Here is a 23784-nt window from a genome sequence, read left to right as displayed (position 1 = left end):
GTACATGATTTTCTCTCTAATTTATTTGAAAACTCATCGAAAGAGCATATTTTTACTATCATTAAAACTATAGTTGTATTTATAATGACTAATATGATACATATTTTTTCTGTGCCATTATAATTTAAAAATATAGTTATCTTTAGGTATATACCTCATTTGGTTCTCTAACCCAATAATCGATGTATTTTGTGAAAAAGCATTTAGTGTTCTAAATAATTTATATACCAAAGATAGGAATAAAATGACCTTTGATCTAATGAAAGCTGAACTATTAGTGACAATAATTTTGAATGAGGATTTAAAAAACTTTAAACATTTTTTTACAAAACCCCATGGTGGAGAATTAATTAATTCTGTATCTAAGAATACGAATTATATGTGGCAAATAAGTTTTCCTTAAATATATAAAGGCTGAAATTTTTTTGTTATATTGTTTTTATTTCTTTTACATTCATTCTGTCATTTCTTCTTTTTATGATATATTTGCTTTTATTCTAATAATTTTTATCCCAAAAAAAAAAAATAAAAAATTCAATTAAACCAAATAGTATGAGTATTTTTAAGAGTTTATTTGTAAATGTTTTTAATCAAGTTTTTTGATCTGGCAAGCCTACCTCCAGTGAATAATAAAAAATTTTAACATGTATGTTAGGAATTGAAAAAAGAAAATTTTACCATGGTGTTTTTTTTATAATTTGAAGGCTATTGTCTTTTTTGTTATATGAAATCGTAAAATTTATAAAATGATGGTTAAAGATTTTCTGCCTAAAAATTATATAGTGTCAATTTTATCAGCATAAAGCATTTTTGATAAAAAATAAAAATATAACTTTCCATAATACATTCTCATACTACTAAGTAGTTATTCGAGAGAATAAAAAAGAACTGTTTGTAGATTGGTGCATGAACTTATCAATACCTTCATCATTTGGAAACCCATTCGCATGTTTGTGGAAAATAAAGGGTGATTTGTTAAGAGCTTGATAACTTTTTTTTTTTTTAAAAACGCATAAAATTTGCAAAATCTCATCGGTTCTTTATTTGAAACGTTAGATTGGTCCATGACATTTACTTTTTGAAGATAATTTCATTTAAATGTTGACCGCGGCTGCGTCTTAGGTGGTCCATTCGGAAAGTCCAATTTTGGGCAACTTTTTCGAGCATTTCGGCCGGAATAGCCCGAATTTCTTCGGAAATGTTGTCTTCCAAAGCTGGAATAGTTGCTGGCTTATTTCTGTAGACTTTAGACTTGACGTAGCCCCACAAAAAATAGTCTAAAGGCGTCAAATCGCATGATCTTGGTGGCCAACTTACCGGTCCATTTCTTGAGATGAATTGTTCTCCGAAGTTTTCCCTCAAAATGGCCATGGAATCGCGAGCTGTGTGGCATGTAGCGCCATCTTGTTGAAACCACATGTCAACCAAGTTCAGTTCTTCCATTTTTGGCAACAAAAAGTTTGTTAGCATCGAACGATAGCGATCGCCATTCACCGTAACGTTGCGTCCAACAGCATCTTTGAAAAAATACGGTCCAATGATTCCACCAGCGTACAAACCACACCAAACAGTGCATTTTTCGGGATGCATGGGCAGTTCTTGAACGGCTTCTGGTTGCTCTTCACTCCAAATGCGGCAATTTTGCTTATTTACGTAGCCATTCAACCAGAAATGAGCCTCATCGCTGAACAAAATTTGTCGATAAAAAAGCGGATTTTCTGCCAACTTTTCTAGGGCCCATTCACTGAAAATTCGACGTTGTGGCAGATCGTTCGGCTATTCATGATGAAATGTCAAAGCATACTGAGCATCTTTCTCTTTGACACTATGTCTGAAATCCCACGTGATCTGTCAAATACTAATGCATGAAAATCCTAACCTCAAAAGAATCACCCTTTATATCATTTTTTTATGTTTTAAAACGTGTTTAATAATAAACAACATTATCTCTTAGTTATATGGCAGTTCAATACAACACAAAGCTTCGGAGGGTAGGGCTTAACGGAAAACGACTTAACTTCTATTGTTAATTGCATTGTTGTAGAGTAAATGATTTTGAAACGTAGTTTTTTTGTATGTTATCGAATTTATCTATCTAGATTAAAATAAGTTTTATAACAAACGGTTCCGTTCCGCTATATAGAATTTGTAGTGCATGGATTATTATTATAATTTTTTTTGATTGATTTGATCCTTTCGTGTGCATAGTCTAAATAAAAGTAGTTTAGTATTTGAACAATTAAAACATTCTAAACCTTTTTAAATCTAATAAATAAATTTAATTTAATAAAACCTTACTAATTTCAAAATAGGTTTTTGTGTATTTTGTATAATCGCTTTGGAGATTTTTCCATATATCTCTTTATACTAATAAAAATTACATTGTTTTTTAAATAAAATTTTTGTTTTACTTTTGCATTTGGTTGTTTCTCTTGATCAATGATGTCTTGAAATTTATTTACATATATCTATACATATATCGCCACCTAAAATGCAAGATGTGACAGCAATTTACTTCAGTGTTTATAAAGCTTTGTATAATTTTACCATGTCTGCTAACAAAAAAAAAATCTTTTGGATGATTAATGTTCCCATGTCCAATTGCAGATTGGGTGGCGATGTGCTTTGTTGATGTCAAGAATGCAGAATAATTTTGAATTGCTATAATATATTTATATATACATGAAACTATAACTATAATATTTACGTGGAATAAAATCTATTTTTTTATTATACATACTTGCAATCAAGGTGGACCTGAGGCACATGGACGAACAACAAGGAAGCAATGTAGTCGATGTTGGAGTTGATTTATCCGAATTTTACATGTCTGTGGAATGGGATATCCTGGAAGTGCCAGCAGTAAGGTAAGATCCACACATAAGTACATATTGTTACATTTCGAGCTCAGATATTTTCAGTAACACAAAAGTTCATTCTCTATTAAATATGTATACACACAAAAAATTTTTTTTTTCATTTCAATCGCGGATTCAATAATTTTTTTTAATTGAAATGTCTTCAATCACGAAAATGATAGTATCTATCACCCATTTTGATTGAAAACCAACACGAATTTCACGATTCAATTGACTTTTGTCACGGAATCAATTAATTGTGTGATTGTATCAATTAAAAACATTTTTAACATAAAAATCAATCACAGTTTTAATTGATTCAATTAAAATTTTAATTCATTTCGCGACAAAAATCAATCAACTATTTGATTTATATATTGCGCCCCCAAAATCGTATTTAGTTTTATTTGAAATAAAAGAAAATATGTGTTTCTTATAAAACATATTTAATATTTTATTATTTTTTTAATTATGCAATAGACAAATAAATTTGGTTCTTGTCATTTGTGTTCTAACATAACTCACACATACAATTACTATCAATAACAACTATATGGTGAAAAATAATCTATATAAATCATTATCTTCCTTATAATAATAACCATGTCAGCATGTTAGGTTAGGTTAGGTTAGGTGGCAGCCCGATGTATCAGGCTCACTTAGACTATTCAGTCCATTGTGATACCACATTGGTGAACTTCTCTCTTATCACTGAGTGCTGCCCGATTCCATGTTAAGCTCAATGACAAGGGACCTCCTTTTTATAACCGAGTCCGAACGGCGTTCCACATTGCAGTGAAACCACTTAGAGAAGTTTTGAAACCCTCAGAAATGTCACCAGCATTACTGAGGTGGGATAATCCACCGCTGAAAAACTTTTTGGTGTTCGGTCGTAGCAGGAATCGAACCCACGACCTTGTGTATGCAAGGCGGGCATGCTAACCATTGCACCACGGTGGTATCCTTATGTATTTGGGACATAAGGGGCTATATATATATAGCCCCTAACACATTTGACGGATGTGATATGGTATCGAAAATTTAGATCTACAAAGTAGTGCAGGGTATAATATAGTCGGCCCCGCCCAACTTTAGACTTTCCTTACTTGTTATACCCTTCACCACTACTGTGGTACAGGGTATAATAAGTTTGTGCATTTGTATGTAACGCCAAGAAGGAGTAATCATAGACCAACCTTTTAGTATACGGATCGGCTTAGAATTAAATTCTGAGTCGATTTAGCGATGTCCGTCTGTCCGTCTGTCTGTCCGTCTGTCTGTCCGTCTGTCTGTCCGTCTGTCTGTCTGTCCGTCTGTCTGTCTGTTGATGTATTTTTGTGTGCACAGTACAGCTCGCACTTTTAGTCCGATTGTCCTAAAATTTGGTATAGGGTTCTGTTTCAGCTCAAAGACGATCCCTATTGATTTTGGAAAAAATCGGTTCAGATTTAGATATAGCTGCCATATATATTTTTCACCTATCTGGTCATAATTGGCGTGTATATCAACCGATCTTCCTCAAATTCCGTACATCCAAATATTTTATGAGTCTCGAAAAACTTGCAAAATATCAGCAAAATCGGTTCAGATTTAGATATAGCTCCCATATATAGCTTTCGCCCGATTTACACTCATATGACCACAGAGGCCAATTTTTAACTCCGATTTAGTTGAAATTTTGCACAGGGAGTAGAATTAGCATTGTAGCTATGCGTGCCAAATTTGGTTGAAATCGGTTCAGATTTGGATATATCTCCCATATATAGCTTTCGCCCGATTTACACTCATATGTCCACAGAGGCCAATTTTTAACTCCGATTTAGTTGAAATTTTGTACAGGGAGTAGAATTAGCATTGTTGCTATGCGTGCCAAATTTGGTTGAAATCGGTTCAGATTTCGATATATCTCCCATATATAGCTTTCGCCCGATTTACACTCATATGTCCACAGAGGCCAATTTTTAACTCCGATTTAGTTGAAATTTTGCACAGGGAGGAGAATAAGCATTGTTGCTATGCGTGCCAAATTTGGTTGAAATCGGTTCAGATTTAGATATAGCTTCCATATATATGTTTTTCTGATTTCGATAAAAATGGTCAAAATACCAACATTTTCCTTGTAAAATCGCCACTGCTTAGTCGAAAGGTTGTAAAAATGACTCTAATTTTCCTAAACTTCTAATACATATATATCGAGCGATAAATCATAAATAAACTTTTTTGACGTTTCCTTAAAATTGCTTCAGATCTAAACGCTTCCCATATTTTTTTTTACTAACATTGTGTTCCACCCTAGTGCATTAGCCGTCTTAAATTTTGAGTCTATAGATTTTGTAGAAGTCTATCAAATTCTTCCAGATCGAGTGATATTTAAATGTATGTATTTGGGACAAACCTTTATATATAGCCCCCAACACATTTGACGGATGTGATATGGTATCGAAAATTTAGATCTACAAAGTGGTGCAGGGTATAATATAGTCGGCCCCGCCCGACTTTAGACTTTCCTTATTGGTTTTCTTATAAATTTGTTCATGTATTGAATCGTATGTTAGTTCATTATTACTACTCATTTGAAATATTCCTGCTATCCGAAAAAATTAACAATTTCTTGGGAAACCTATATTTAGAAATTGGTTTCAAATAAACTGTTTGTCAGTATATTTTTCAAAAAAGTAGAGAAATTAAGGAATCTAGCCTGTATACAACAAAGCAAATTTTTCGTACAATACAAGTCAATTTTCTACAACTATCAGTACTTTATTTCAAAATATTATTATTATTACACAAAACTATGGCTTATGATATACAATAAAGGAAATACTTTTATTCGCACGTTGGGTGGTTACTCAGTAATTGCTTAGTAATTGCTTCTTAAAAAAGTAATATTCTATCTTAGTAGAACTAACCCAACAAAAACTCATATTACCAGGTATGAGTACAAGTATGCCTGCCCCAAATTGGTAACAACTTCCTCGCACATATATCAGTAGTAATACTTTTACACGGGCATGACATTGGAGGAAAGTACTTCCGTGCAAGCATACCAGTAGTCGAAAAATAAGTACTTTTTCGCAAGCATAAAAGCTCTCCAAAAATAATATCTTTACCATAAAGATACCCAAAAAGTGCGAACTCACCCACGACATGGATCTATTCAATGATGTTATTTTGTAATATAAATTGTGTACTATATAACTTTAGAAAACAAAGGTTTATTTTATTGACAATTTTTTTCTGAAATGTAATTTGGCATTTCCTATCGCTACTATTAACGGTGACCACTGTAAAGCCGAACCCGGACCTCAAGATATGATTTTGATTACCGGTATTAATAGAAAGAATCACTTTTTGCCTATACAGGAAAGTTATTATTTTTAAATCCCAGGTAATACTGCAAGTAGTAACTCTTTGATTACCGGTATTACTGAAAGAATCACTAGTGTTTACCCAGTTTTTGCTTGGAAACTAATTAACTTCAGTTTCCATATTTTCAATCCATATAAAAGATATATGGCAAGATATATTTAATCGATTTGGCTAGTTTTTGTTGTGCGGATGAGATCAAAAACAACAATAACGATTGAAGAGAAGCCAACAATAACAAACAAAACGAATGAAGATAGAGGAAGCACGCTCAAAAACAAACCCAGCCATATACATTCAAATCGATGATTTGAGTTTGGCAAAGGAAAGGAGATATGCTTGCAAATTTGTTTAGGCAGTAGCCGACTATCAAACCCTTTTTCGGGAGGTTCAAGTGTAGTTCACTTTGGGTTGAGTGAATTACCCGAATTTATTCTGATAATTGGTTGATAGTTTTGCTGCAAGTAGAGGATGCTGATGAGGAATGTGGTAATTCCGAAACAGCTGTACATCCAACCATCTTGCAGTCTATTGGGCTTTGCCCAAATAAATTTGACAAGCATACTTTTCCTCTGTTGGTTAAGCTACACTTGTAGTTTAGTCAATGCATGGCTTTAAGCTGAGATCAAAAACAACAATAACGTTTGTGTTTTATTCAAAATCAACATCGGCCTTTGAAATTTTAACCACCCTTTAGCTGTCATATATATTTATCCCCGATCTGGTCATAATTGGCGTGTTTATCAACCGATGTTCTTCAAATTCCGTACATCCGATTATTTTAGGAGTCTCGAAAAAGTTGCAAAACATCAGTCAAATCGGTTCAGATTTAGATATAGCTCCCATATATATTTTTCGTCCGATTTAGACACATATGACCACAGAGGCCAAAGTTTAATACCGATTTTCATGAAATTTTGCATAGAGAGCAGTATTGATATTCTATTAATTAAATCGGTTCAGATTTAGATAAAACTTCCATATATATCTTTCGTCCGATTTGCACTTATATGACCTAAAAAGCCAGAGTTTTGCCTTGACTTGCTTCAAATTTTGCACCAGGAGTGTGCTTAATAGTATCGGTAAGTGTACCAAATTTGGTTTATCGTTTGGTTTATTTATCGGTTCAGATTTAGATATAGCTCCCATATATATCTTTCGTCCGATTTAAACTTATATGACCTCAAAAGTCACAATTTTGCTCTGACATGCTTCAAATTTTGCACAAGGAGTACGTTTAATAGTATCGTTATGTGTGCCAAATTTGGTTGAAATCGGTTCAGATTTAGATATATATCCTTCGCACGATTTACACTCATATGACCACGGAGGCCAAAGTTATACTCCCAATTACGTGAAATTTTGCAGAGATTGCAGAATTATTATTCTAACTATGCATGTTAAATTTGGTCAAAATCGATTCAGATTTAGATACAGCTCCCATGTATGTGTACGCCAGAATATGGTAGAATGTTTCATATTTTAATCCCATTTTTAATTTTAATTGGAAGAAAAGTATATACTTTTTGTGATAAACGTTTATTCTTTTCCAGGATGTAAAAACAATTTCATAAAGACTAACTCAAAAAATAAACTTTGTTTTCTTGCTAATTGCATTTTCCCTCACATCTTTCTCAAATCCACGAGATTTTTTAGTTCTTAACACCTTTTCCTGTAATACCAACAATGTAGAAGAAATGATACGATTTTATAAATTTTTAAAATTGTTTTTACCTTTCGCCTGGACGGAGAATCGAACCGCGGACCATGTACTTTGTAAGCCAACACACTAACCACTGAGCTATGTACCTGTTATGGTCATCAATAGATAATTATCCATATAAGTTATATTTATATAGCATAGCTTGCGGCGCCCACGAACCGAATAAACAAAGTTTATTTAACAGAAACAAACATTTAGTTTGACACCGTGGAGCAGTGGTTGCTACGTCCGACTTGCATGCCAAGGGTCGTGGGTTCGATCCCGACTTCGACCAAAGTTTTTTTTTTGTTTTTACATATATTCCAGATATGTTCGGAAGATTCCGAAAAAATGTTGAACATTACATTGTACTATATTAAATTTTTAACTGTAAAATGTGTCTTATTAAAGACCTAAAGTCAGAAAAGAACAGTGTTTGATATAAAAGAAATGGACTGTGTTGTTGTTTCAAAAATAACTTTTTTATTGAAAAAATAAAAATTTTGTAACAAACGAATTTTTTTGGTGATAAAAGTTTAAAATTTTCGAAGCAATTCAAAAAACTCTAACAAAAGAAAAACGTTTTCGGTACACGTTTTCCAAACGTTTTTTTTTTCTTTGCGTGTAACCCAATAGCCAACATATTATCCGTTAATGTGAAATTGACGAGAATATTCGAATTAAAATCACCGGTAATAAATACGTCTTCATACCCCAATGTAATGGATCCTAATTTAATCTGAAACTGATCCAACTTATCGTATTATTGGGTCGATAACAACATCCAACTAAAATCTTCCTTGAAGTAGACACCAGTTCAACAAATACATAATCTACTCTCTTATCGCGGGAATCTCTATTCAACCGTCGAACGGAACGGACGTGTTTTTCAATAGCGGATAAACTCATCGTAATAGGTACCTACTACGAATTTCAAGTGTGGTGGGATATTAAGCCACCATGCAGCGAAATTCCAAGTCATCCACTGGGTTGCTAACTTCAGGGCCCAGTGGACGGGTATCGACTGGAGTTATAAATCTGGGCAATGACCAAGAGTTAGGCCCAGTTAGTCGACCTGTAGACGGGTCGACAGGTGGCGACACTCTGACAAGTCGAACTTTTTCTAAGGTAACGACATCAAAAGGAGGTAATCCCTCACGAAAGAGATTCAAGGAACGCAGAAATGCTTTGTTTATCCTAAAGAAGTTAGGATCAGTCGACCCAAGCACGCTGTCGGCTAAACAAAGCGATTCCTTAAAATGGGCTCAAGGAATTCTTGAGACTGGAAAAAGGGAACGATCGCCGGATGAGCTGCCATCCTCCAAAAGGGATCAAAGATCGTTTGCCTCAGTTGCTAAAGATAGCCTTGTGATGGCTATCATTAATAAAGGAGCATTGGACGGTATGGTTCCAAAGCAAAAATGGGGGGAAATTGAGAATGCTCTGTCTGTCGTCTACTCACAGGTGCTGGAAAAGTTTCCCGGCCCAGATCCTCGACACCAAGAGGCTGGTTGGTATCAAGGACGATTTAAGCTAGTCGCATTTGAGGACCAGAGGTCTATAGAATGTTTTAAAGCTGCTCTGATACTAATTGGTGAAGTTTGGGAAGGAGCTGCTCTAGAGTTAGTCGAGAAGAAAGACATACCGGCTAGACCTAGAGCACATGCCTGGATACCTGCAAACCCTTCTGACCCTGAATCTATTTTAAATAGACTGAAACGATGCAATCCAGATCTTCCAACAGCTGATTGGAAGGTTGGCCGTTTGGATGAAGTGGATGGACCAAGACGGCATGCAGTGTTTATATTGAACACTCAGTCTTTGCCACATCTGGAAAAGTCCCAGGGCCGTGTATGTTATGGCTTTCATTATATCCAAATGAAGGTGTATAAAAACGATCAGCTAAAGGATTCAGAAATGGACAAGCCTCTGTCTGAATCAGAAGTAAGCGGATCCTCTTGCGAAGTCGAGGGAGATAGCAAAGTTGAAGACATGGATAGATACCGTATGCGTGAGGAGGCTTCTATTGCCTCAGAACTCACCAAAGTCGAACCTATGGTTATTGCGAGAGTCACCGATATCTCTGAAGAGGACATTCTTGATGACTCGATTGAAGCGGCTGATGTGACGGTTGTTGAAAATCTCGATGGTCCTACGGATCCTCCAGATAAATCTTCATCATTGTAAGGCTGCATGTGCTGCCTTAAAAGTTCTCCTGATGAAAGGGGACATAGACATAGTTCTTATTCAAGAACCATATGTTTATAGAAACAAAATATGTGAATTAAGTACTCCGGGGTTCAAACTATTGCAGTATACTGGTAATGATGTAATTCGAGCCTGTATAATTGCTAAAAACGAGCTTAACTTGTTTCTGCTTCCTTCAATGTGCAATGCAGACACTGTCGTTGCCAATTTAGAAATAGCCAAATGCAAATATTGGGTATCTTCGGTCTATATGGGACATGACAGGGAGATGCCTCCATGTGCCGTTAAGACCTTAGTTGAGGAGTCACTGAAAACAAAGACGAAACTCATTATGGGATGCGATGCGAATGCGCATCATAGTATTTGGGGAAGTAGTGATACCAATGCAAGGGGAGAGTCGCTAATAGAGTTTATTTTGCGTACTAATCTGGTAGTTTGCAACAAGGGAGATGCCCCAACCTTTGTCACTAAAAACAGGCAAGAGGTTTTGGACATCACCTTGGCCTCGCAAGAACTGAATGAAATGATATCTGAGTGGCAGGTTTTAAGTGAACACAGCTTCTCAGATCATCGCTACATCAGTTTCAAATTTGATGTTCATATCACCAAGACCATATTTTCGCCAAATGTTAGGAAAGCTGACTGGAATAGGTATAGGGAATCGTTCAATATGATGATACCGGAAATAACAGAGACAAATATGAGAAATGTGCAAGATATCGAACACGCAGTGGAGCGGATTACGAAGGCCTTCAACATCTCACTGAAAGCTGCATGCCCTAGAGGAAAGCCAAGGGGGAAACATCGACCACCATGGTGGTCTACGGAATTAAGTAATACGAGGAAATCCTGCAGGAAGCTCTTTAACAAGGCAAAGTCCACCAGAGCCCCTGAGGACTGGGACGCTTACAAGAGGAATCTGAGAGGATACAAGCGAGAACTGAGAAAGGCTCAGCATAACTCTTGGAATGACTACTGCAGCAGTATTGAGAATACGTCCGAGGCTTCCAGACTACGGAAGGTTCTAGCATCCACCAACTCCGCTCCAGGTTTCATTAAAACATCGGAGGGAAATTGGACAACGTCCAGTGAGGAGACGCTGGAGGTACTATTGGACATACATTTTCCTGGAAATCAGACGGTTGAACCATGTACTGGCGGTGCCACAGTTGCTCAGCGGTCGTTTCCTGTCGAGGAAATTGTATCGGAAACTAGAATAAGATGGGCGCTAAATAGCTTTGGACCATTCAAATCCCCCGGACCTGATGGAATTACTCCGGCGGAGTTACAAGCTGTAACTGACAAAATTATCCCCTGGTTGTCAGTGATATATAAAGGATGTATCAACTTATCATACATCCCAGGAAAGTGGAGGGAAACAAAAGTCGTTTTCATACCTAAAGCGGGAAAAGCCTCTCACTCGAGGGCGAAGGATTTCCGACCAATCAGCTTATCCTCATTCCTACTTAAGACTCTGGAGAGGATGATAGATATTTATCTTAGAACTAGCATCGATTCAAGGTGGTTCTCGAAAGGACAGCATGCATACTCGAAGGGCAGGTCTACTGAGACCGCACTACATGAACTAGTCAGCTTTATTGAAAGCTCACTATCTGTCAAAGAATACACAATCGTGGCGTTTCTAGACATCGAAGGGGCGTTCAATAATGTCCATCCGAGCTCGATATTAAATGGACTGACAACTCTGAATGTTGATCCATGTATACTCAGGCTGTTAGACGAACTGCTAATGAAGAGACGTATTTCAGCCACACTAGGACAAGCAAACATACAAAGGTATGTGAACAGAGGCACTCCCCAAGGAGGAGTTCTATCACCTCTTCTTTGGAATGTTGCTATAAATAGCCTTCTGGTTACTCTAGAAAAAGAAAGGATAAAAGTGGTGGCATACGCAGATGATGTGGCTCTGGCAGTCAGGGGAAAATTCCCATCCACAATCAGAGATATTATTCAGAGGGCCCTCCGGATAACTGAGAAATGGGCGAAAGACAATGGTCTTGGGGTAAATCCTGCAAAGACAGAATTAGTCATGTACTGCAAAGATCGCAAAACTCCCACGGATAGGCCTATTTCCTTAGGGGGTATTGAAATTCCCTTTGGTGAATGTGCAAAATACCTTGGCGTTATTTTGGACAGGAAGCTGAACTTTAAGCTTAATATTGAAGAAAGGGCGAGAAAGGCAACTGTAGCTTTGTACTCGTGCAAAAAGGCAATAGGAAAAAAGTGGGGACTGAAACCAAAAATTGTGCATTGGCTATACACGGCAGTGGTTAGACCTATAATGCTATATGGTGTTGTAGTCTGGTGGCCGGCACTTCAGAAACCGACTTGTTTAGATAAAGTTCAGCGTATGGCGTGTTTGTGTATTTCAGGCGCATTCAGCAAGACAGGAACAAATTCCCTTAATGTCGTGCTGCATCTATTGCCTTTAGACATTTTGGCCAAACAGTCAGCTGCAACAACGGCTGTGCGGTTGCGCGAACTATCGCTGTGGTCGGAAAAAGGTTACGGTCACAGTTCTGTCCTCAAAATAATGCCAGATGTGCCTAACGTAGTGGATTACACTTTGGCGAGTCCACTTTTCGACAAGAAGTTTGAGACTCTAATCCCCAACAGTGAGGCGTGGTGCACACAGACCCCGGGGAATAAAGAATATATAGATTTCTACACTGATGGCTCCAAATTGGATGGACAAGTGGGGTTCGGAGTATATTCTAATGATCTGGAACTTCGAATAGCGAAAAGATTACCTAATCACTGTAGTGTTTTTCAGGCTGAAATATTAGCAATAAGAGAGGTGGCGAATTGGCTGAGAAGTAATGTTCCAAAAAATGTGGGCATTAATATATACTCAGACAGTCAACCTGCAATAAAATCCTTGGACTCTGTGTTCCTCAACTCGAAAACGGCCATCGACTGCCGCAAATCTCTCAATGAGATGGCTGAGCAGTACAATATTCACCTAATATGGGTGCCTGGCCATAGGAACATACCGGGGAACTGCGAAGCGGATGAGTTGGCAAGGCTAGGGACTACCTTACATATTCCAGGGGAACTAGAATTTGTTGGTATGCCCCTAGCTACCTGCAAGCTCATGCTACGTGAGAAGGCTGTTATGATGGCAAATGTTCGATGGGAGAATTGCAAGGGTTGTAACGACACCAAGCAAATATGGCCCCATTTCAACTTAAACCGCACACTAGATATGCTAATGTTCTCGAGACGTCAGATATCACTCCTGATATCTGCTATAACGGGTCGCTGCCTGATAGGCGATTTTGCAAAAACTATTGGCGCGAAGTATAATGACTATTGTATGAGCTGTCATGATGCGGAGGAAAAAGAATCAATTAAACACCTCTTGTGTGAGTGTCCTGCATTTTGTGTAAAGCGCAAGAAACTTTTAGGAGCATATAGCTTCAGATTACTGGCGGATCTGGAAAACGTTAACTTAAGCAGTCTGCTACTGTTTTTGGAACAATCTGGTTGGTTCAACAAAGGAAAATAATCAAGAAGGTTCAGCGGTTAAAACTAGAAGTGCCCATATGTAATAGGTACTTTTAGTTAATGTGGTATCACAATGGACTGAATAGTCTAAGTGAGCCTGAATTTTATCGGGCTGCCACTTTAACCTAACCTAACCTATCGCGGGTAGATTTCGTACGAAACTATGCCTTCAAGGTATTCCTCACAAATATTGCGACCCCTCCTCCACGGCTTCCCTATCATATCTGAACACGGAATATACCCTTAAATTTATCAATCCATTGATTCATTTTATTGGGGTATGTAAAATTTTTGCAAAAGTTTACGCTCCTTGTTTTGAAAAGATTATTTTATCGGTAGAAGAATTGTACGATATTTTAAACGGGAAAATTTTACGCTGTTAGGCATATGTCTAACAAGCAGCATGAATAAAAAAGGTAAAATGGGAAATGTGTATTCTCATATCTCAAGACATTATTTAGCCAATCTGACACACAACAAAATGTCATATCAAATAAGGGTTTCTTTCAAATTTACTAATAGTTAACTTTGTAACTGAATTATAAACAAAATCTTTTCTAATTTAATCTTGATCTAACAAAGTCATAAATAATATAATTATTACTGAGAATATCTGAGTGTTTTAAATGGATTCCAGTTTTTCATTTTAAAAATTTTTTAACTCTATCCATACTTTCAGAAACGAAAAGTTTTACACGTGTTGTGACGAGCCCTACTTGGATATCACATTTAACATAACAATGCGAAGGAAAACACTTTTCTATACAGTGAACATTATAATACCATGCATGGGTATCTCTTTCCTAACAGTTTTAACATTTTATCTACCATCCGACAGTGGAGAGAAGGTATGTATAAAAGACATATGCACATATATATATATATATATATATATATATATATATATATATATATATATATATATATATATATATATATATATATATATATATATATATATATATATATATATATATATATATATATATATATATATATATATATATATATATATATATATATATATATATATATATATATATATATATATATATATATATATATATATATATATATATATATATATATATATATATATATATATATATATATATATATATATATATATATATATATATATATATATATATATATATATATATATATATATATATATACACATATATCTGAGCATGTCCGTCCGTCTGTTGAAATCACGCTAACTTCCGAACGAAACAAGCTATCGTCTTGAAACTTGGCACAAGTAGTTGTTATTGATGTAGGTCGGATGGTATTGCAAATGGGCCATATCCGTCCACTTTTACGTATAGCCCCCATATAAACGGACCCCCAAATTTGGCTTGCGAATGCTCTAAGAGAAGCAAATTTCATCCGATCCGGCTGAAATTTGGTACATTGTGCTAGTATATGGTCTCTAACAACCGTGCAAAAATTGGTCCATATCGGTCCATAATTATATATAGCCGCCATATAAACGGACCCCCAAATTTGGCTTGCGATTGCTCTAAGAGAAGCAAATTTCATCCGATCCGGCTGAAATTTAGTACATGGTGTTATTATATGGTCTCTAACAACCATGCAAAAATTGGTCCATATCGGTTCATAATTACATATAGCCCCCATATAAACCGATCCCCAGATTTGACCTCCGCAGCCTCTAAGAGAACCAATTTCATCCGATCCGGCTGAAATTTGGTACATGGTGTTGGTATATATTATCTAATGACCATGCAAAAATTGGTCCACATCGGCCTATATTTATATATAACCCCCATATAAACCGATCCCCAGATTTGACCTCCGGAGCCTCTTAGAGGAGCAAAATTCATCCGATCCGGTTAAAATTTGGTACGTGGTGTTAGTATATGGTCTCTAACAACCATGCAAGAATTGGTCCATATCGGTCCATAATTATATAGAGCCCCCATATAAATCGAAATTCATCCGATCCGGTTGAAATTTGGAACATGGTGTTAGAATGTGGTCTCTAACAAACACGCAAGAATTGGTCCATATCGGTCCATAATTATATATAGCCCCCATATAAACCGTTCCCCAGATTTGATCTCCGGAGCCTCTTGGAGGAGCAAAATTCATCCGATCCGGTTGAAATTTGCAACTTGGTGTTACTATAAGGCCGCTTATAACCATGCCATAATTGGTCCATATCGGTCTATAGTTATATATAGCCGATCCCCAATCACACAAAAATTGGTCTATATCGGTTCATAATCATGGTTACCACTCGGGCCAAAAATAATCTACCAAAATTTTATTTTTATAGAAAACATTGTCAAAATGTTATTTCTATAGAAAAATTTGTCAAAATTTTATTTCTATAGAAAATTTTGTCAAAATTTTATTTCTATAGACAATTTTGTCAAAATTTTATTTCTATAGAAAATTTTGTCAAAATTTTATTTCTATAGAAAATTTTGTCGAAATTTTATTTCTATAGAAAATTTTTTCCAAATTTTATTTCTATAGAAAAATTTGTCAAAATTTTATCTCTATAGAAAATTTTTTCCAAATTTTATTTCTATAGAAAATGTTGTCAAAATTTTATTTCTATAGAAACTTTAAACTTAATTATATACGTATTTAATCGGCCTTTTTAGTTTAAAATATACCACGTATGGACTATGTGGTATATATTACGGTGTTAGGAAGTTTTAAGATACCTTGCCATCGGCAAGTGTTACCGCAACCCAAGTAATTCGATTGTGGATGACAGTCTTCAGTAGAAGTTTCTACGCAATCCATGGTGGAGGATACATACGAACTTACGGACGTATATACTTGTTTTTTTTTTTTTTTTTTTTTAACATTACACTATACCGAAAGATAATTAAAGAATATGAAATTGTACTGGGAGGAAGTATAGTTTACTCATTATCTTAGTATTACACTCAAAGAAAGAACAGTTTGGAAACCACAGTCCATTTCGTTTATATCAATCACTGATTTTTTTCTGTTTCCAAAAGGTGTATTTGGCATTTTGTGGTAAGAAATCGATCAACTAAAGATTGTTTTCTTTAAATAAAGTTTCTTCACATCAGCTTGTGTGTGCCCAACAGTTGCGTTGATGGCTACAGTGACAGTAAAATCGCAGTGGATAGTACGTTTGCTCTCAAACTATATTGTCCACGGTTAATAAAAATATTTTACTAACATATTGGGTGAGCCAATAATTTTTTTTAATAAAAAGTAGCTTATTGACATCTTTTGACTTCAAGTATGTTCTTCTATGGGAAATTATCGATTCAACTTTGCTGACCATCCTTTCAGACTCCGTGCATGTCGCTGGTATGCAAGAATACCTTAAGGCACAACATTTTATGTCCGACATCCCAGTACCATAATAAAGGGCAATTTGTTAACTAATGCCTCTTACTATGCAAATAAAAAGACTTTATTTCATATTTTTATTCGACATTTCATTGGTAATTTCCAACTTCTTCTTGGATGAATTTTATTGAAATCTGGCAACAATAGAAACAACAAAAGGGGACAAATTACATCTATGTACAATAAGTCAATCTCTACACTTACATTTAGTGTTTTTTTCATATTTTCGATATTATTAAAAGGTAACAAGTATATACGGCCGTAAGTTCGGCCAGGCCGAAGCTTATGTACCCTCCATCATGGATTGCGTAGAAACTTTTTCTAAACACTGCCATCCACAATCGAATTACTTAAGTTGCGGTAACGCTTGCCTATGGCAAGGTATCTTAAAACCTCCTAACATCATCTTCTAAATTGTATGTAAGTCCATACGTGGTATATATTAAATCAAAAAGATCGATCCAATACGTATATAGTTCAGTTTGACAAAGTAGACATAAAATTTTGACAAAATTTTCTACAGAACTAAAATTGTAACAAAATTTTCTATAGAAATAAAATGTTCTATAGAAATAAAAATTTTGACAAAATTTTCTATAGAAAGAAAATTTTGATAAAAATTTCTACAGAAATAAAATTTTAACAAAATTTTCTATAGAAATAGACTTTTGTAAAAATATTCTATAGAAATAAAATCTTGGTAGATTATTTTTGGCTCGAGTGGCAACCATGATTATGAACCGAATAAAATTTGAACAAAATTTTCTATAGAAATAAAATTTTGACAATGATGAAAATTTTATTGTGAACCGAATAAAATTTTAACAAAATTTTCTCTAGAAATAAAATTTTGACAAAATTTTCTATAGAAATAAAATTTTGACAAAATTTTCTATAGAAATAAATTTTGACAAAATTTTCTATAGAAATAAAATTTTGACAAAATTTTCTATATAAATAAAATTTTGGTAGATTAATTTTGGCTCTAGTGGCAACCATGATTATGAACCGATATGGACCAATTTTTGTGTGATTGGACCAATTTTGGTATGGTTGTTAGCGACCATATACTAACACCACGTTCCTAATTTGAACCGGATCAGATGAATTTTGCTCCTCCAAGAGGCTCCGGAGGTCAAATCTGGAGAACGTTTTATATGGGGGCTATATATAATTATGGACCGATATGGACCAATTCTGGCACGGTTGTTAAAGATCATATACTAACACCATGTTCAAAATTACAACCGGATTGGATGAAATTTGCTTCTCTTGGAGACTTCGCAAGCCAAATCTGGGGATCGGCTTATATGGGGGCTATATATAATTATGAACCGATGTGGACCAATTTTTGCATGGTTATTAGAGACCATATAACAATACCAAGTACCAAATTTCAGCCGGATCGGATGCAATTTTCTTCTCTTTGGGGCTTCGCAAGCCAAATCTGGAGATCGGTTTATATGGGGTCCATATATAATTATGGACCGATGTGGACCAATTTTTGCATGACTGTTAGAGACCATCTACCAACACCATGTACCAAATTTCAGCCGGATCGGATGAAATATGCTTCTCTTAGAGGCTCCACAAGCCAAATCTGGGGATCGGTTTATATGGGGGCTATATATAATTATGGACCGATGTGCACCAATTTTTGCATGACTGTTAGAGACCATCTACCAACACCATGTACCAAATTTCAGCCGGATCGGATGAAATATGCTTCTCTTAGAGGCTCCACAAGCCAAATCTGGGGATCGGTTTATATGGGGGCTATATATAATTATGGACCGATGTGGACCAATTTTTGCATGGTTGTTAGAGACCATATACCAAATTTCAGCCGGATCGGATGAAATATGCTTCTGTTAGAGGCTCCACAAGCCAAATCTGAGGGTCCCTTTATATGGGGGCTATACGTAAAAGTGGACCGATATGGCCCATTTTCAATACCATCGGACCTACATCGATAACAACTACTTGTGCCAAGTTTCAAGTCGATAGCTTGTTTCGTTCGGAAGTTAGCGTGATTTCAACAGACAGACGGACGGACGGACGGACGGACATGCTTAGATCGACTCAGAATTTCACCACGACCCAGAATATATATATACTTTATGGGGTCTTAGAACAATAATTCGATGTGTTACAAACGGAATGACAAAGTTAATATACCCCCATCCTATGATGGAGGGTATAAAAATCACTCATTTGCAGACGAAAAAGTGCCATCTACGGTGTGCAGACAAAGTACAGCGCTGTGAATTCACATAAGATGTCTATACCTTCCTTGGATTCAGGACTGCCAATTTATCGTCATTTTGACGACTTTTGGCTCAAAAAATAACAGATTCCGATTTTTGCCTTGAAAATGACGATATTTACTCCGTTCAAAAATTTGGGAAAATCGTGCGATTTCGAAATCTGAACCGATTTCGATTAAATTTTGCTTACTTTAAGGATGCTTAGTTATCTTGTATTAAATTTGAAGACGACCGGTTAGTAAATAGGCTCAATACGACCCCATTTGTTGAAATCGGGCGATACATGTGTGTGGGGGCTATATCTAAATTTGATCCGATTTTTTCCAAATTCAAAAGCGTTCGTCCTTGTGACAAAAAAACACTGAACCAAGTTTCATCAAAATAATTGCGACCTGAATCCTGCGAACAATACATAGACAGACCGACCGATGAAGGGAAGAATACGAATAGATCGACTCAGGAGGTGATTCCGAGTCGATCAGTATGTTTTATGGAGTCTATATTTCTGGTAGGCACATTTTTTACGGATCAAAGTTATTATACCCTAATCACTATGTGGGATAGGATATCAAATCTGGATGTATTTATGGTTTTTAATGTTTAGAAGCTGAAATTTAGAATATGCAAATAGTTAATGAATGGTGTTCGTGTACTTTTCGGTTATGACTTACTCAGAATGCGTAATACAAAAATATACTAAATATAGTACACCCTCAAAAAAAATCGCTTCTCTAACATGTGTTCCAAACATATTTTGCAGGAAGCACATATATTATTGGATACTGCCCAAACATTAATATGTTTGTTTCATGTGAACATATTATATGTTTGGAAGCGTTTTGAGCCCAAAAATATTATATGCTTGGAAGAATTTTCTCCCCAAGAATATTGTGGTCATTCTCTCACATAATTTTCACTTCCACGAAATTTTTTAGTTCTTGGCACCTTTTTCTGTGATACAAATAATGTTGAAGAAATTATTCAATTTTATAATTTTTTAAAATTTTACCTTTCGCCTTGACGGAGAATCGAACCGCCGACCATGCAATTTGTTAGCCAACACACTATCCACTGGGCTACGTAGCTGTTATTGCCATCAAAAGACAATTATCGTTATAAGTTATATTTGTATAGCATAGTTTGCAGCGCCCACGAGCCGAAGCAAACAAAACATTATTCAACAGAAACATATATTTGTTGGCCACGAGGAGCAGTGGTTAGCATATCCGCCTTGCATGCCAAGGGTCGTGGGTTCAATCCCTGCTCCGACCGAACACTTTTTTTTAATTTACACATTTATATTTATACTATATTAAATTTTTATAATGAAACTTCGAAATGTGGGTTATTAAAGATTTACAGTCAGAAACAGTGCTTGATATAAACGAAATGGACTGAGCTTTTGGATAAAATATTATTTTTTATTGCATAAATAACAACCGGGAACCATGGAATTTGTAAGCCAACACACTACCACTGGGCTACGTGGCTGTTACAGTCACCAGTAGACAATTATCGTTATGAGTTACATTTATATAGCATAGTTTGCAGCGCCCACGAGACCATGCAAACATAACATTATTTACAAGAAACATACATTTGTTGGCCACGTGGAACAGTGGTTCGCATGTCTGACTTGCATGCAAAGGGTCGTGGGTTCAATCCCTGCTCCGACCGAACCAATTTTTTTTTAATTTACACATTTATATTTATACTATATTAAATTTTTATAATGAAACTTCGAAATGTGGGTTATTAAAGATTTACAGTCAGAAACAGTGCTTGATATAAACGAAATGGACTGAGCTTTTGGATAAAATATTATTTTTTATTGCATAAATAACAATTTTGTAACAAAAAACTGTTTTATATAAAAGTTTGAAATTTTGAAAGGAATTCAAAAACTCTAACGAAAGAAGAACGTGGAGTCGAGCACAAACATAAATATATAAATAATTTTATAATAAACATACACATAAATTTATTTAGGAGTGAACAATTTTTTACTAGCATTTAACACTATTGAAAAGGCGGGGAATTAAATAAAATAATTTATCAATGAGGGGGGGAATAAATAAAAACACAATTAAATTTCGGGTTTAAAAAAAAATAAATTAAAATTTAATTTATTGGCGGGGGTATTCGTACCTTCGGGTATTTGAGCGAGAGAGTAAGTTAGTGAGCAACTTTCGTTCAATTATATGTCATTTCAATTTTTTCATATTTCGTTATAAATTTCAGGGGTGTATTTTACAATTCATTGTACCTAAAAACTAACAGGGTGCCAACCTGAACATCCCGCCCCCCTTGCAGGAATGCAACATAGGGGCAAGCAGGAGCTAGGGGACAATAAAAAACGAGAATTCAATTTACAATTCAAATGGACATACAAATACAAAAAACATAAATAAATAAATTCAAATTCAGTGGGACCCAGAATGGACGTGAATCACAATAGTAGCCGGCCCATGACCGGTATTGGGGCTAACTGTGGTGGAGTTGGTCGGATTGTGGCCACAGGTGCATCGTCCACTGATGGTTCTCTGCTGCTGGGTCTCTGGGTTTCGTGCTACCCTCCTGGAGGCATTATTACGGCGCCGAGCATTATCGGAGCGCCTTTGATGGGAGTCACGTTGCGGTGGCTGTCTGATAGCTCTAGGAGCCTTCTTCACCTTTTGGGGTCGACTAGCGACGGCTCTGGGGGGATCTTCGCGCTTCCGCTGGTTCCCAACAAATCTGGGGTGGAGCATTGTGTGGTGCTCACCACAGCACTCCATACACCTTTTCCGACTCCTGCAATCAGTCCTTTTGTGTGACTCCGCCAAGCAATTAAAACAATAGCCGAATTGCATTACGGCTTTACGACGTCTTGCAGGGTCCATAGCTCGGAAACGCGGGCAAAGGCGGAGTGCGTGTGGTTGCAGACACACTTTGCATCTCACCTCACCACACTTCTTCTTTGGTTGGGCGACGTCCACTTCTACCTCAGGGCGCTCGTTTTTTAGACGACGTGATGGGCCAGACATGTCTGGAAATACGAAAAATGGGGACAGCACACACACAAAGAAAATAAAATGTTATTAATTTTGTCCATCAACAGGTAGTAGTACGAGTTTGACAACGGGCCTTGTAATAGTACAATTTCCAACCCTGATGTCAACAACTCGCACTTTGTTGTCGGGGCCTAAGTAGATCTTTTCGATTCTACCTACTTTCCACTCTGGTGGAGGCAAATTATCTTTCCTGATTACTACCAGGTCACCAACGGCAAAATCTCTTTGAGGAAATTTCCACTTATTTCGCTTATGGAGTTCAACGAGATATTCCTCTTTCCACCTTTTGGCGAAAGAGTGAGAAAGGACCTTAAGTTTCTGCCATCTATTCACATAACTTAACGACTCAATTGCCGTGTCGGGCTCCGGTGGGGAGAGAAGGGCAGAACCTATAAGGAAGTGTCCTGGGGTCAAAGGAGCCAAATCGTTTGGATTATCGCTCATAGGACTAAGGGGCCTAGAATTAAGGCATGCCTCGATTCTAGCTAGCATTGTGCTGAACTCTTCAAAAGTAAACTTCTGGGCGTGAGACACTTTCTTAAGATGAGTCTTGAAACTCTTAACTCCTGCCTCCCAAAGACCACCCATATGTGGCGCACCAGGGGGAATAAATTTCCATTCTAATAATTGGAAGGCGTTAAGCGAAATAAGATTTTGCTTCACTTCAGCGAGAAATCGGGCTTGGTCTCTACCAAGAACATTAGAAGCTCCTACAAAAGATGTCCCATTATCCGAAAACATCTTAGAAGGGCAGCCTCTTCGGGAGAAAAATCGGGTGAACGCAGCAATAAAACAATCAGTCGACATGTCATTTGTCGCTTCCAAATGAATTGCCTTAGTCGCAAAGCAGACAAACACAAGCACATATCCCTTAGTGATACGGCAACCTCTACCAATGTAGGTCTTTATATCAAAGGGGCCTGCAAGTCGACTCCAGTGCATGTAAACGGGCGAGACAGTGTAGTTCTCTCAGGGGGAAGAGCGGCCATAATTTGGTCTACAGTTTTCTTCCGAAACAATACGCATGCACGGCAATTATGGATGATTGTCCTTACGAGATTCTTCAATCTGGGTACCCAAAATTCCAATCTCATTAATCTCAACATTAATGCATTTTCACCATGCACCGTATTCTTGTGAATGTACTCCAGATACAATCTGGTAAACCGGGCATCAGAGGGTAGAATTTTGGGGAATCTCTCGTCATAGGTGAGAGTAGGGGAACGCGCAAGTCTACCATTCATCCGCATAAATCCATCAGAATCTATAAACGGATTGAAATTCAATAAAGGGCTCTTTCGAGATAACTGCGCATTGTTCTCCAGCGCCACATATTCAGGAAAATGTCGACGCTGGCAGAGGACAACAAGACGAACTTTCACAAACTTGATCTCACCCTGTTCCAAGTCGAAGGATGAATGCGTCTGTGTCGA

General features: G+C 36.5%; 2 protein-coding genes across 7 annotated transcripts in view; one reads left to right on the top strand and one right to left on the bottom strand.

Moving 5' to 3' along the window:
• nAChRalpha4 (nicotinic acetylcholine receptor alpha4) overlaps nt 1-23784 on the top strand; it is a 220107-nt gene that overhangs the window by 125071 nt on the left and 71252 nt on the right. For all 6 annotated transcript variants that reach the window (XM_075291042.1, XM_075291039.1, XM_075291040.1 and 3 more), the window contains 2 exons: nt 2752-2867; nt 14342-14510. In XM_075291042.1, the coding sequence (XP_075147157.1) occupies nt 2752-2867; nt 14342-14510 (285 nt within the window). The remainder of the gene's footprint in view (nt 1-2751; nt 2868-14341; nt 14511-23784) is intronic.
• On the bottom strand, nt 21496-22324 carry LOC142239776 (uncharacterized). The gene has a single exon (XM_075311548.1). It carries the CDS (start codon nt 22322-22324, stop codon nt 21722-21724), a length of 603 nt encoding a protein of 200 aa, XP_075167663.1. The 3' UTR covers nt 21496-21721.

The sequence above is a fragment of the Haematobia irritans genome, chromosome 1 (assembly GCF_050003625.1).
Source record: "Haematobia irritans isolate KBUSLIRL chromosome 1, ASM5000362v1, whole genome shotgun sequence".
Lineage (NCBI taxonomy): Eukaryota > Metazoa > Arthropoda > Insecta > Diptera > Muscidae > Haematobia > Haematobia irritans.
Note: the sequence above shows the minus strand (reverse complement) of the source record. Positions and strands in the feature narration are given on the sequence as shown.